The 15,000-nt window shown below is 41.5% G+C and overlaps 2 protein-coding genes across 2 annotated transcripts in view; both read right to left on the bottom strand.

The window, feature by feature from the left end:
- Nucleotides 1-8,202, bottom strand: part of arhgef15a (Rho guanine nucleotide exchange factor (GEF) 15) — an 18,174-nt gene extending 9,972 nt beyond the window's left edge. The window contains exons 1-5 of the mRNA XM_030792899.1: nt 7,761-8,202; nt 3,477-3,632; nt 2,769-2,960; nt 517-782; nt 89-249 (exon numbers count right to left, since the gene is read on the bottom strand). Coding sequence (XP_030648759.1) covers nt 89-249; nt 517-782; nt 2,769-2,960; nt 3,477-3,632; nt 7,761-8,202 — 1,217 coding nt within the window. The remainder of the gene's footprint in view (nt 1-88; nt 250-516; nt 783-2,768; nt 2,961-3,476; nt 3,633-7,760) is intronic.
- Nucleotides 8,203-14,228: 6,026 nt separating this feature from the next.
- The window catches only part of grk1b (G protein-coupled receptor kinase 1 b), a 9,254-nt gene continuing 8,482 nt past the window's right edge, over nt 14,229-15,000 (bottom strand). Inside the window, exons 6-7 of the mRNA XM_030792540.1 lie at nt 14,895-15,000; nt 14,229-14,518 (exon numbers count right to left, since the gene is read on the bottom strand). The exon at nt 14,895-15,000 is cut by the window's right edge and continues 96 nt beyond it. Coding sequence (XP_030648400.1) covers nt 14,229-14,518; nt 14,895-15,000 — 396 coding nt within the window. The remainder of the gene's footprint in view (nt 14,519-14,894) is intronic.

Below are 15,000 nucleotides of genomic sequence, written 5' to 3'. Positions count from 1 at the left end.
TGCCCCCCCCCCTCTCTCTCTCAGCCTCTCCACTACCTCTTCCCTCCTCCCTCCATTACTAACTACTGCCACTCGTTCTGTCTCTCACCTCTCGCTGACTTCATAGACCTGTAGGATGTTGGAGAAGAGGGACTTCCTCTCATGGATGACCAGAGTGTCGATGAGTTCCCGTGACCCCAGGAAGTGATCCTTCAGCACACACAGAGAGCTTAAGTATGACTCCTCAGATGTGAACACCTCAAACATAGTCTGATGGAAAGGGCAAAGACCAAAGAAAGGCTTTAAGAAGGAAGAGGTTTCAGTGGTTTACACAGAGAATAAACAGTTTTTAGTTTTTAATGCTAGACTTTTTTTAATATCTGGAATAATGAAATATAATATGATATAAATACAAGATATTTATCAAGATATAATCCCAAAACCATTTTAAACATGTTTATTAAAACCTTTCTCTCTCTGTTTTATCTCTCTTTCTTTCACTCACTCACTCTCTCTCTCTCTCTCTCTCTCTCTCACCTCTTGTCTCTGGATCTCTGTGTGGCTCAGTTTCTGTAGAATTCCACTTTTTCTCACATCGTCCCGATCCTGCCAGAGCACTGCTTGTTGGGGGCCTCTCCCTCTCCATGACCGGGCCCCTGCTAGTCCCCAGTGACCTTTGACCCCTCCTGGGGCCTTTAGCCCCAGATCACTCCTAACACTCGCTCTGCAGCTTCTCAGACTGCCGCCTTTCTTCGCCGGGGTTTCTTTCGTCACGTCCTCTCGGTAGGCCTCGTACACAGGCTCTGCAGAGAGGGAGAATGTGAGCTGATCTATAGAATGCTCGTCCTTCGACAAAATGACTTCATTTCCATGTTAGTTTTATGATTTTTTAAATGGCTTGTCGTCTATTTCCTCTCATCCTTTTTTTTTCTTTTCTAGGCCACAGTCAATAGTGAAGTGCAGACTGAACACTGTCTCTGGTCGTAGTATGAGTCTCACCGCGGGTTTGGTCCTGTTGATTTGGTTCCCAGTCTGTGTATATTCCTATTGGGCAGTTTTTCATTTCCTTAAATCTGAAACACACACACATACATTCAAACTCGCACACAACTAAAACAGCCAGTCACAGCTATGTGGAGCCTCCCCTAGAGCAAAACTCCACAGTAACATGGCTCTCCAGGATCACAATGACCCCTTCCCAATCCCCGTTGAATCTCAGAGCAGCTGGTAGGACTTTTAGTCAGTAACTACCAAACAAACAGAATAACAGTCCAGAATAATAAGGAGTAGGATGACTTACTCATTCTTGTCGACCACCCCCCAGGCCTCATCCTGTCTTTTCTTCATATCTGAAGGGCAAGAGAATTCAAAGGGTGTTAGAAACATGGCTAGATTCCTCCAAACAGCAGCAGAGAGACATACCAGTGGGTTTGCTGGATCTACAGTCAGAAACCAGGTCAGGGGTTTACTCAGCACCCTCACTGAAGACCTTTCTAATTCTCACTGTTCTCATGGTTTCCCTTTAGTTCTGATCAATTCAGTTCAAATCAATTCAGATTTGTTTGTGCAGGTTTTTTGTTTGTTTGTTTGTTTGTTTTTTCTGAGACACTGTCAGAAAGCAGGCTTTCAGAAAACAAAGCCTTGGATCCCCTACTGAATGTGTCAGAGGTCAAAGTCCCCCCCCCCCCCCCCCCCCCAGATGATTTGCATTGCGGTTGCTGCGCGTACCTTAAAATTTATCCCCGCAAGCGCCCCTCCAACCAATCACAGCAGAGCATCCCTCCCCCGATCCAATCTAGCAATAGTTAAATTTACAGGCAGAAAGCGGCACAGTCCTATATGGGAATACTTTGGCTACAACCCCGTAGTACGCAAAAGTAAATGTGTCGGGATGAAAAGCGAGGGTAATATTTGTGGGATACTATATGGGAATTCGGAGCAAATCCAGCGAAGCAAGCGAAACTGAGTTGGCGAATCTCCAACTTAATGCAAACGAGAACCACGCGGGAACCAATCAGTTCAGCATGTGACGATAGCACGGACTTTAAAGACACTGCCCAGCTACTTATACTCATTCGAGGATCAACGACAGTTAAGAAGATGGAGAGTAACGTAAAAGTTGATACTGCATTTAAGTGGATTGTTTTATGAAAGTAAATCTTTTCATTGTAACCTCAGAGTACACCAGATTGACATAAAGCCGTAAAAAACGTCAGGCCTTCGAGTAGGCTGTCAAACAGGCTACTGTAAAGTAATCTGTCATGTGTATCAAATTCATATCAATTAACATAACAGCACTATGCGTTTCATGTTTCATTTCAGTCGTCCAGTGTGTGGCCCCAGGCTTACTCTATGAAAGTAAATATTGCCCTCTGGAAAAAATGTTGCCCATCCCTGGTTCATGGTGTACAAGAATAAAAATTGTCTAATTGTTTATCAAAGGTCCCATATTATGCTTTGCACAGTAGGGAACTTAATAAACAATGGTTTTGTAAATCGTGTTTGATGTCATACATTCTTTCATCCTGCCTTTTTCAGCTTCTATAAATCAACACCTTCCTCATAATATCTGAAAAACTAAAACTAACACTAAAAGTAATTAAAAACTAGACTAAAACTAGTCAATTCCTCAAAAATAAAAATGAAAATAAAACTACTTATGCACTTGTAAAATTAACAAAAACCAAACTGAAATCAAAAACCACTGAAAGACTAAATATAAATAAAAAACTAATGAAAATTTCAAAACTATAATAACCCTGGACTGAGGTCAAAACTCGCTTACTCACCTGAGTTGGTTGAGGGCAGGTGGGAGTGTTTGACTGTGCTGGTGTGGCTTGACTGTGTGCTGCGTGGAGGTCTGCCCCCTCGTGGGGACAACATGTAGGCCAAAGCAGGCTGCGTGGTCCGTTTGCGTTCGGTCTGGACGGGTAGCGGAGGCAGTTTTCTCCTCTCTGGGGGGGTGTAGGCTGGGTTTGGTACTGGAGGTGACACGTTTGGATTTTCAAGTGCTGGCAGGACATCCACGTAATTGTTCGACTCGGAGCTGGTCTGCAAGGATCTTGATTTGGTGGATGGTTTGAGTTTTAGAGATGAAGAAGAATAAAGATGTGACCTTGGTCTGAAAACAGGAGGGAGACTAGCAGTGACATCCAGAACTTCATACACAGAATCTGCCTCTTCTGCACTGCTCACTGGTCCATGGTGTCTTCTGCACTGCTCACTGCTCATTGGTCCATGGTGTCTTCGGAAACTTCGACAGTTGATACACTCTCTGTTTGTGGGTGGATTCGCAGCTGTGTCCTGCGAGTGTGTCTGTCCTTGTTTCCCTGTGCTCAGACAGCTGTTCTCAGGAACAGCTCTGCTATTCTTGCCATCTGTTTGTTCTTTGCTTTGTTTCTTACCCTCCCTGGTTTGCTTTACATCACCCATCTGCTCCCTTTTTTCAGCTTGGTCGTTTTTGACTTTTCTTTCTCTGTCCATGCTCTCTTTCTCACTCTCCTCCTCTGATGTGGGGACCCACACGAGCTTCATACCAGGTATCTGGAGGTGACACACACAGTGGCAGTGTTTCTCCTCCTCGGCAGGGGGCGCTGCTGAGCACTGTTCATCTGTCAATCTCTCGTACACATCTTCCTCACTGCCGTCAGGTTCTGAGAGAGAGGAAAATGGACAGAGAAGGAGTTTGAGAGAGAGAAAGAGAGAGAGAGAGAGTTTATATTCATAACTTTTCAGTCATTACTTTGGTGGACACTTGCTTTTTTGTTTTTAGAACCAGATTGTGTCACATGTCTCATTTTTTATGTGCTCTACCAAGTTTAAATGCCTCGTTAACATCTTTATATGTTTCTTGTATAGATGTCATTGTAGTTAATGCAGTGATTTCAAGAGCTGCTTTCATCAGAACCAGCCACCCTTGGCTCTCTTACAATTGTCTTATGACCATTTATTTATTAGTTACTAACATTTATAACTGCCAAAAGGGAGCCTTGTTGTAAGGTGTAAAACACATCACCATTTACTAATGAGTTGCTGGGTTTTCTCTAGACTGATGACACTACCTTTTATTTTGCAACAGCACAAACCAGCAAGTAAAATACTTGATACACTCCATCCTGGAAAGAGTAGTCATGGATCGGTTTCCCAGGACCCCTCAACATCAAGAATGAAGTCAGTTACACCCAGTTAGTATAAAGGTCAGTGCAGTCGATCAAAGGATGTCGCCTGACTTTGGAGAGATAATGTTGAAAGAGTCACACGAGGTTAGGCTCCACTAAACGGAGGGACAGGTAATATGAAAAAAAAGTCATATTGAAAGTTATACTGTTCTTCTACTCCAGTATGGAGTTGAAGTTGGAGGTATCTCAGTGCCAAACTCAGTGAGATCCTGGAGAAGCTCTCTCAGCTGCAATAACACAACGAGATGCCACTTTGTGTTAGTACTTAGTTGTGACTCTGAGGGCGTGAGTGTTTCCATTCATGTTTGAGGAAGCAAAACAGATGCTTCACAGGCCGCTGTGGCAGAGACCAACGGAAAGACCCCAACATGGCCTCAGCTCTCAAACTATGCCACACAGGCTAATGATTGCCGTTTGTAAGTGAATAAAGTTAATTAGCATTACATTAATTACCATTACATTGCTATTTGTAACCTGTTGGTTTACCAAGGACTATTGGAGCAGTGTAAGAATTGCTGAATTATTGCTGTTCCACAGATCGTTCATCCAGGGAGTTTTTCACTTGGCTCGCATTCATTGGCTGAGAGTTTTTCACTTGGCTCACACTCATTGGCTGAGAGCTAATGCTGGTATGGAAAAGACTGTCAGTCAGACTTGTACCAGATTTTATCAGGTCGTCATGAAAAGAGTGGTCGAGCTTGAGGGTTACTGCTGATAGTCAGAAAATGGCCCTGAGGGAAACAATCATTGCCTACTCATTCAGTCCACTCACTCATTCACTCAGTTGGTATCCTCTTTCATAGAAATGCTGTGGACCTGATTGGACTGTTCCCCAGGACAGACTGATGACATCAGAACATTCTGGTGGTCAACAATTACACCAGCCACTGTCCTGAGATCATTCCCCCTCCGGTCATGGCAACTAAAGGCATCACATGGGACGTGTTTCTGTTCAGGGAGGTGAGATTCACCTGGTGCCCTGAGAGACTGTGAGTGATCAGGACTCGTCCTTTAAAGTTGGAGTCAGGAAACATTTGTGCAAACTGATTAAAATGAAACATGGAAGGAGGTGAACAAAAATTAACTGCGAAAATTCAGATCACCATCTCGCCCAGATTTTGTTCTTCCCAGGAGGATATTTGAGCATCCACAGGATTCTCACCCTTTGAGAATCAGCCCAGGGGATTGCTGGTAATTGCAACAGAGGCCAGCTGGAATCTAGACTCTCCTAAAAGCTAAAGGCCTACCTTATAACCCAGGTGGATGGATTGACTCGGAGCTTTGGTCCTGTTTCATTAGCATGTTGGATCTTATCAAAATCTGACAAGTGCCTCTGTCTCAAGCCTCTACAGAGGAAACTGTATTCTCCACACTATACTGGCCATTCCAGCATCAGGTGTTAGACCCCAACAGTTCACCAGCTGATTGTTCTCTGGCTCCATAAAGACTATTCTGCAGCCTATCTTGACCATAAAGTCATCCATTGAAGGACTTGGGAGTCTCACCTGGATATGGTTTTTTGAAGGGTTACATGCTTCGATTGGTTGGGCCTAGCTGAAAACCTTGAAAAGTGTAAGATGAGTTTGACAAAGGCAAAGACAGGTTACTTGGATTTCGCAATGGGAGGCCAGCGTTAGACCACAAGAGAAAAAAATTGGCAGCAGTTGGTAATTCGTCCCATCCAAAAATGAATAAGATATGAACATTTGTTGGTTCAACAAGTTATTACCAATTTTTTGTATTTACCAGTTTGCCACACTTGCCAGTCCTCTTACAGATCTCACAGGCCTGTCTTTCCAGTATGAACTCCACAGGCAGAGATCAGATACAGAGGCAGCAGACCTGTCACAGTGGCCCCCAGTTTCACTCAGGAAATGAACATGCAGACAGATACATCGGAAACTGTGGTGGGTAAAGTTCTTTCTCAACCAAATGAAGGTCAAGGAATAAGTTATTTTCACTAGCAGGAAACAGTAGGAAACTGGAGCCACGACAGTCCCTGTCAATAAAATGAGCCTTGGAGACACAAGGGTTTTAATTTTTGGGAGGCTACTTTACCTGTTTACAAACCTTGTCCTATTAGTTTGGATGTCTCATCAAAACGATACTAGTGCCAGAAACACCCACTGGTTCCTGGCCTTAAAGCCCTCTTATGGGCGGCTTTTTCTCTCCTCGACGGCTCTGGAGCCAGAGATGGTAATGCAGGTGCGCGTAATGCAGGTGTGCTGTTTTGACTGGATGCCATGTGGGCTTCAGATGTATTCTCCTGCCTGATGGTGCTGAGAATGGGCCGTACGTAGCAGGGCAGCAGGGACCAGTCCAGGGCTTGATCATTTAGGGCAGATATTTCAGAGACTCATAGCTCCACTCACACGCCATAAAAAACCTACTACAATTTTCTTGTATGTATGCTAGGAGCCTCCTTCTTACTGCTCTACCTAGATTACTTCCAATCATACTTAGCAACAAGAGTACCCTTTGGAAAGCCACAATGAAAATACACTCAGTGGCTAGTTTATTAAGTTAACTGTCTAGTACCAGGTCATACCCCTCAGTGCTTCCATGGTGGTTCATGCTACTGTAATGGTATCATGCAGTCGCTGCAGAAAGGATGGTGTCACATACACGCAGTGAACAGGCTGTTCTGTCTCATCCCAAATATACTTTACTGGGCTGAGGTCTGGGGGTTACTCAGGTAAAGTGAACTCACTGTCATGTTCCTGTAATCATTCTGATTGAGAGCATGCTGTAACGTGGTGAGTTATCCTGCTGGAAGTGTCCGTGTGATGGAGGGTGAACTTTGGCTATGAAAGGATGCACCTGATCATCAGCAGTGTTGGGAATATGTTGTGGTAGTCAAACGTTACTCTGTTTGGGAGTGCCAGGAAAACATCCCGCCCAAAACATTACACTGTTAGCACAGGCCTACACCACAGAGTCATGCTTATCCTGACATCAGCACAACGCCACAGGAAACAGGATTTGTTAGTACCTCACAGTTTTCCAGTGTTGGCAATCTTGTGATCACTGGAGCCACTTCTCCTCTGTAAGCTCCAGACACTGTTGTGTATGAAAAGCCCAGGAGGAAAAAAGCCATTTCAGACAGAGGAACTGGTGCACCCATCACCAATGATCATACCACATGTACACTCAAACGCACTGATGCCACTCATTTTGCCTGTACAAACATTCAGTTAAACTGTAACTGAGTCCCCTGATGCTCATATACATGCTTTATATTGTGATTCACAGCCATGAATCTCACTGTCTGTAAGAATGATCATGGTAGTATACCTAATAAACTGGCCACTGAGTGTGTGTGTATTGGAACTTGCTGGAGTTTGGATATTGCACTGGCTGGGGAATACATGTGGTTTTATTTCCTTCATGGCATCACAGGGATACACGCACACACATACATACATCGTCTCACTGCCCCAAAATCCAGTGCACTTAAAAACCATGCTTCCTAAACCTTTTGGTATTGCTTCAGTTCAGTTAAATGTACAGAGCTGTGTTGTGTGTCATTACAGCTTTTCACATGGAGTGAAAAACAGAGAGTGAAACGGAACAGAAGTGGAGGGAAAATAAAAGCTTGTTTACCTGATCGATTCCTTTCCTCAGACAGATGTGAGGGGTTAAACTGCTCTGGTCTGTGTACTCCCACTCCTGTTTTCATCATTCTCTCCCTCTCCTGATTGGATGGTGTGAATGATGAGGATGGGGATGGGGATGATGATGATGATGATGATGATGATGATGATAATGCAGACTGGGGACAGTTTCCCCTATTGGATGGTGGTGAGAGTTTGACTCTGGTGTGGTGAGTCAGAGGTGGTCCTCCATTTCGCCTAGAGTCTTTGGTAGTGGTGTCCACGGTCCTTCCGATAGTCCTGTTGATAGTGTCAGCTATCTGTCTGACTCTACCCGCTTGTCCAGTCCTGCCACCACCTGGCTCCTGGGGTACTCCAGCCCTACCAGGGTCTGGGTTCTGAGGTGGTGTGTTGGGGTTCGGCTTTGGGGGAATGACTGGTTTTGGAGGCATGACTAGTCTAAAAGCAAACATCTTTAACAGGGATGAGATTAGCTTTCACACACAGCCTGGCCAAATAAACAGAAAGGTGATGCATTGCTGCCTGTAAAAAAAAAAAAAGACCTGCAGATAAACATGGAGTTCACAAGCAAACAGTCACTGCAGAGCTATCCTTTAACCACTACAGTCTCCCCCCTCAAAGGGTTGCCTTTTGTTTGTGTGTGCAGTGCAATAACCAGTAACCAATAATCAATAACCAGTGTTGGGGTAGTTACTCAAAAAAAGTAATTAGTTATAAGTTAACAATTACTTCTTAAAAAATTGTAATGGTATTACTTTATTTGTTACTCCCTTTGAAAAGTAATTACACTACTCATTACTTTACTTTTGAGTTACTCTCTAAAACTACAAATTCCCCAGTTTACCACATAAAAATATAAGGACAAACATCATAGTCCTTTCATTACTTTCTTTTCAATGCAATAGCTTCACGTGGTGCCTAAGAACACCCCTTAGCTGCTCTAAAATAACTGAGTCATTCTATAATTTGGGGTATATTTCCCAGATTTCCCCACCTGGGGGTTAATAAAGTGTTTTCTTATCTTTTCTTATTCTATTGATGATAATCATATTTATTCTTACTATTCTCCTCAAAAATATCATATTTTACCTATTAATGGAAAGCATGTTACAATATCACACAAACATTATGTGCATCCTAAGCTTCATTTAGCTTGAAATTTGTCATAATGTTCCTAAATTGACAGTTTTTGCTGTGTCCGTTTTTCAGCTGAGGGTGTGTTGGTTTCAAAATAATGAATAAAAACCATTAAAGCCAGCCACAACTATTTGTTATTTATTTCAAAAGTCTAAATACTAAAGAAAAATGATATGTTTATAATTGATTTTCTCATTTAAGTAAGTATCTTAATTCATTAATGTCTGCAAAAGTTCTGTCAACTATGTTACTAACAGAACTCCACCTTCAACTCAAAAATGGTTTGTCCCAATACCATGTGACCAACATCACATGATGTCATTTTCCTCTGTGGTGGACATGTTGACGCACTGTAGTGACTGTCCTCTCGTTTTTTTCAGTATTTTATCTGTAATAGCGCATTGTCAATGAGTGTATTAACTGACTGTCAACTATGTTATGTGCATAAAGGGTTGGGCAGTATTTCTGTTAAATGAATTTAAAATACGTATTTAATTACTTTTGAGTATTTTGTAATTTGTATTTTGCTGGACGGAAAATAATCAGATGTTATTTGTAACAAAATACTTTGAGAGATTGTATTTTGTGTTCTTTAAAATACTTTATGAAATATGTCATTTTATTCTCAAATAAGACAAGAGCTTTCATCACCAGGGTTACTTTAGGACTACTAAATATAGCTGCTATTATAGCCTATCACAGCCTTTGATTATATGCAAGTAAATCATGTGACAGATCCTGTTGGGTCCAGCATGCTCATTGTGAACCAATTTCCTCATGACCAGTAACCCACGGAAAGAAGCTCCTTTGGTGCTTGGTGCAAAGTGCCTTATGGTGAAGTATGTTGTAAAATATACTATCAGATATTTTTCACTGAATGTCATTATAGGACAGAAGAATAGATCAGTTATCAATTAGCTGTGCTCTAGAATTTGTGAATTTACTTGCTAACTTGCTAGTGGTATTCTAGCTAACGTCAGAGCCATGCTCAGACAGCCTGGGACATTTGCATCTTGGGGTCAGTCATATATGTAAGACTTCATTAGCAATAAATCAGGCTAGCTACTTTAGTTCCCAAGGACAAAAGGTAAATTTAGGCTTACTCTTACTCTGCTGTTGCATTTATTGTAAATTGCTCCTGAAAAGGCATCTGCTAAATGCTTAAAATAGTGTTACAGAACATTTTGTATGTATTTCTGAATTTTCATATTACAAATTACCTGTATTTTAATTAAATACATTTTCTCACACTTGTATTTTGTATTTCATTTTGATACATTTGATGAGCAAGTATTTGTAATTTGTAACAAGATACTTTTTGATGTATTTGTGCCAATCTCTGCGTACATTGTTATGGATTACAAATTTTAATGATTTTAATTCAATTATATGTTCAAATTTGATGTTAACCTACTCAAGAAAATGACAAGGGGTTCAGCCAGGCAAGGTCTACCATTGAAGTTATGGGTCAAAATAGGGAAATTGTCAACATGTTACCTGTCAACTAAGTTACCCAGTAGTCTACATTACCTTTTTTAAAAAATCCAGTTGTTTCAAATAATAATAGATAAACAATAGTAGTAATAAATAATAAATACTACTAATAATACATAGAAGTAATACACATCCGTTTCCTTATAATAAAAGAAAATGTTAATGTTTAAGCTTTGCAACTAGCGGATATGTTACATTAAAGGAATATGCTAACTTGAACCACTGATTGTTCTATTGAGAACATTGTTTTTGTCCATTTTTGTTGATGTGAAATGTACCCCAAATTAGAGACTCAACTGGCTCAACTGTAAAGCGTGGCCTCATTCATGAGTTCACATTTTTGACCAGTGACAAAAAATAGCAACACACAATCTTATCCATCCAACGATAACTATAGTGTAATTGAGAGTTGTCATTTAGCTTCAGTGGTTAACTACTGGCAGTTTCTAAGGAGCTAGTAATGCATTTTGGTATCATCATCAGCCAACAGCTGCGTTATCTGTTTTTTTCTTTTTTTTGTGATTAAAAGTAACATTAAAGTCTCCATATTATTGTCCTGGTTGGCTAGACCGTATTTTTGGGTTTTCTCAAATGTAGCAGACCTTGCTATCTGGCTAACTAACCAGTTGTTGGTCTTGTCCCATTTAACAGGAGCTACTGTCACAGACCCAATCTCTCCTTAGTGACAGTGGGTTGTCATATTATAGGTACACAATTAAGGTGAACAGGTGTGTGCCGCGTCATGACTGCTTCTACAATCATGTATTTTAACATCGCTGGAACACTGTATTGACAAATTAGCACCCAGGACCGGAGCTGTCCGTTTTATAAGTCAAATTGAAATACTCAGCACAAAAACATTCTTTTGAAAAGGTGTGTATAATGCAGGAAAGGACATTTTAATAATCCAGTAACTGTAATGTGATTACTGAAATCTGAACTGTAATTCTATACTGTACATTCTTATGGAGGAAAGTAATATGATCACAGTAACACATTACTTACTCATTACTCTCATCACTGTCAACAACCAATAACCAGAAAACAACAGTAAAAAATAGCATTCAGTCAGTCAGCCAGTCAGTATGAAAGGTCTACATTTATCAGTACACTTTGTCTACAAATGAAACATAGAGAGTACCTTTCCTGAAGTGTTGACAGCGCAGAGTTTTATTGGTCTTGACTCTGCTTGTTCAGTCAGGACTAGCTGTTTGTCTGATGTGGGAAGTCTTCCTGTGAGTACAGATTAAATACTTACTTCTGCTTTTGGGCTCTGACCTGTTCCATCTGACAGCGCCTGGGGGGAAGTCCACACTCACTCTCTCTCTCTCTCTCTTTCTGCACTCTGAGGGCACGCTGCACAGTGCAGAGTGCAACATTCACATTTGCATTATTATAATACAGTAAACATGTCCAGTGTTAACTTAATCCTCATTCAGATACCGTGTCCTGTCACGAGGGACTGCAAATATTTTCTCATTTGAAGAAGCAGATTACAACTCTGTCTTTTACTGTTGTTATTGAAATTGTTTAATTCTACAGACATAGGACCCAACTAAACATATCAAAATTCCTGCCTCTTCACCCTGCTGGGAGATGTGTTTTTCCCTCGGACACTGTGGCAGACCAAGACAGAGAAAACAGAGCATGAGAAACAGAAGTGACTTTCAAAAGAGGCTGCAAAAATAAGGAACTTGTATAATGCTTCAAACAAACCAAAATTTCCACTCACAACAGCAAATACATGGTCAGAACTTCTGTTTCAGTTTTCCTTGGTTTGTGCTTGGACATTTAGACACACAAGGCATGTTCCAGACATCTGATCACTGTCTTGTACTGTTGGTGTATCGGTATTGGTTTGTGTTGGTGTTAATTTTAGTCTAAAGCTTATTCCTAAACCTAATTTTAAAGGAAAGGTTAACTCTCATGTTCTTACCTTGGATCAGTGGGCTGATGGCACAGTGTAAAAATAACACACTGATGCACTCAGATCTTTGGATGATGTGTAAAATATGTCTTAATGTTTCCAGTGTCTCCAGCTGAGTGTGAATGATCATCTTAATATCTGGGCTTTTAGCCATTGAAGAGAATCTCAGAATGAGGCCCAAGGCCTGACTGGAAACATAGCAGGGACCTCCGTCATGTAGTGTGACAGATTTTTCTTATCACGTCAAGTGTTTTGTAGCTGTCACATTTTGACAGCTTGGGCATGGACAGGAGATATTCTCTGATAAACATTAGCCCATTTAAATCCTGATGGTGTTTAAAAACCAGTGTGACTTGGGAATTATTTGATGTGCTTTTGGGAATTAGACAAATTTTTTTCTCCAGGAGTCTCATCCTTATCCGTGCTGTGCTTCCTTGGCCTGGTGCAAGTCCGATCGGAGCAGGAAAACTCCTCGCAACATTAACCAGACAAACACACACCAATGCAATAAAATAATTTATTCATTTCTGTCATTATCACACTATGTATAACTGATCACCACTGATCAATACAATAATGACAAATATTGGTTGATAAACTGATACATAATATCTTCTACTGAATTTTCAACTTGACTGTTAGAGAAAGATGTGTCCGAATCACAATAGTGCAGATAGTGGTTTCTCTGTGAATCAGAAATGAGTCAGAATGTGGGAAGTTTGGGGACTTTTCTCTTCCTCAATTTCACTTGTGTTTTCACCTTGACCAGGAAATTCACTCTCACTGAACACCTCAGTTCATCTGCTGCAATTGGGACGCAAACACACAGAGTACATACATTAGCAGAACATGGTTACAGACATACATATCACTCTGTATACATTATACATAATATGTGTTACTCCGCTTTTGTCCACGGACCAACACGGTTCTCACTTCTGGTATTTTTACTCACACTGTAAAGTCCAGTACATTCAGAATTCTGTGTAGTGGAGACCCTAAAATTCAGTTTAATAACAGCACCACAAAAGCAGCTCTCTGTCATATTCACCATATGATGAGTGGTAACAGTGGAGGTAAGTCACTGACAGGGCAGGTGAATCAATGACAGAGAATGTGAATGTATTTGTTAGATATCCCACAAACGCATCTCTCACAAAAAAAAAAAAAAGATTGGAATTGTGAAGAGACTACCTAGTGGAATAAAGGCTAGGTTAAAGGAGAAAAAAATCATATATTTTTTCATAAATGCATAACACCTCCCTTCGTTTTACTGCATACTCATTCACTGACTCTGACAAAATAAAACGCACGGCTCTGAGTCTAAACCTAAAGCCCTCACTACTGCTCCGTCACTACTCCTCCATCACTACTCCTCTATCACAGCTCCTCCGTCACAGCTCCTCCGTCACAGCTCCTCCGTCACTACTCCTCCATCACTACTCCTACATCACTGCTCCTACATCACTGCTCCTCAATCACAGCTCCTCCGTCACTACTCCTCCATCACTACTCCTCCATCACAGCTCCTCCATCACAGCTCCTCCATCACAGCTCCTCCATCACTACTACTCCATCACAGCTCCTCCGTCACTACTCCTCCATCACTACTTCTCCATCACAGCTCCTCCATCACTACTCCTCCATCACTACTTCTCCGTCACTACTCCTCCGTCACTGCTCCTCCATCACTACTCCTCCATCAGTTCACAGTGTCAGTGCTCTCTTCATACTCATTTTTCTTTGTTTCTTTATATTTCCTCTATTTTATTTCTCTACTCCTCACCTTTCTTCTCTCTACCTCTCTCTTCTCTTACACCCCCTTTGACTGTCCTCTTGTTCTCTCTCTCACTCTCTCTCTCCCCCCCTTTCTCTTTCTCTTTTTCTCCCCTCTCCACCTCACAGCAGAACGCAGGCCCCTCCTTTAGCCTCTACAGGGACATAGTTTGGGTCCAGGTCGTTGGGCAGTTTTCCTTTCTCTGCCCAAACGTTCAGCTCTCCAAACACCCCAGTCTCAATCATCTCCTCCTGCCATGGGATGGGGATGTTTCCAGAGGCGAACTCGTTATAGAACTCCGTGTCTTTAACCTCGATGACCACGCCCTTGATAGTGCTAAAGGCTCCCACGTCCCCGATGTCTTTGGCATACACCATCTTTGGGTCCGGGACAAAGGGAGGGGTCAGTATGCCTGGCGAGGAGAGAAAAAGAAAAAGAAGGAAAGAAAAGTATTTTATATAATTATGAAAAATTATGTTTCTGAAACTGATGCTGCAAACCGTTTGAGACCCTATTCTGGTCCAGCACATCCACTCCAGAGAGTGAAAATCACTCCTCATTATTTTACTCCTCTACTCTGGGCATAATAGTGTGAAAAACATTTTAGAAGCATAGACTGAAAAATCTTGACAGTTAATTCCCTCTGTAGGAAAATGATTTCCAATAATCTTCGTTCCGTGTTTCTTAAAGTTTTTGGATGAAAAGCAGGAGGTTTTGTTATTATGTTTAGTCTGGTTCCTTCACTTGTTCTCTACACACTTTCAGTTTTTCGTTTTGGTTTTTTGTACCTGCTTCCAGTCTTCCCCAGTTCAGGTCTTTGAAGAAGGGCTGACTCTTTAGTATAGAGCAGTCATTGTTTTTGAAGCCAAGGCGTTTTTCTGGATCTTTCTCCAT

This window comes from Chanos chanos, chromosome 15 (assembly GCF_902362185.1).
Source record: "Chanos chanos chromosome 15, fChaCha1.1, whole genome shotgun sequence".
NCBI lineage: Eukaryota > Metazoa > Chordata > Actinopteri > Gonorynchiformes > Chanidae > Chanos > Chanos chanos.
The sequence above is the reverse complement of the archived record's forward strand: the minus strand, read 5'-3'. Positions and strand labels throughout refer to the sequence as shown.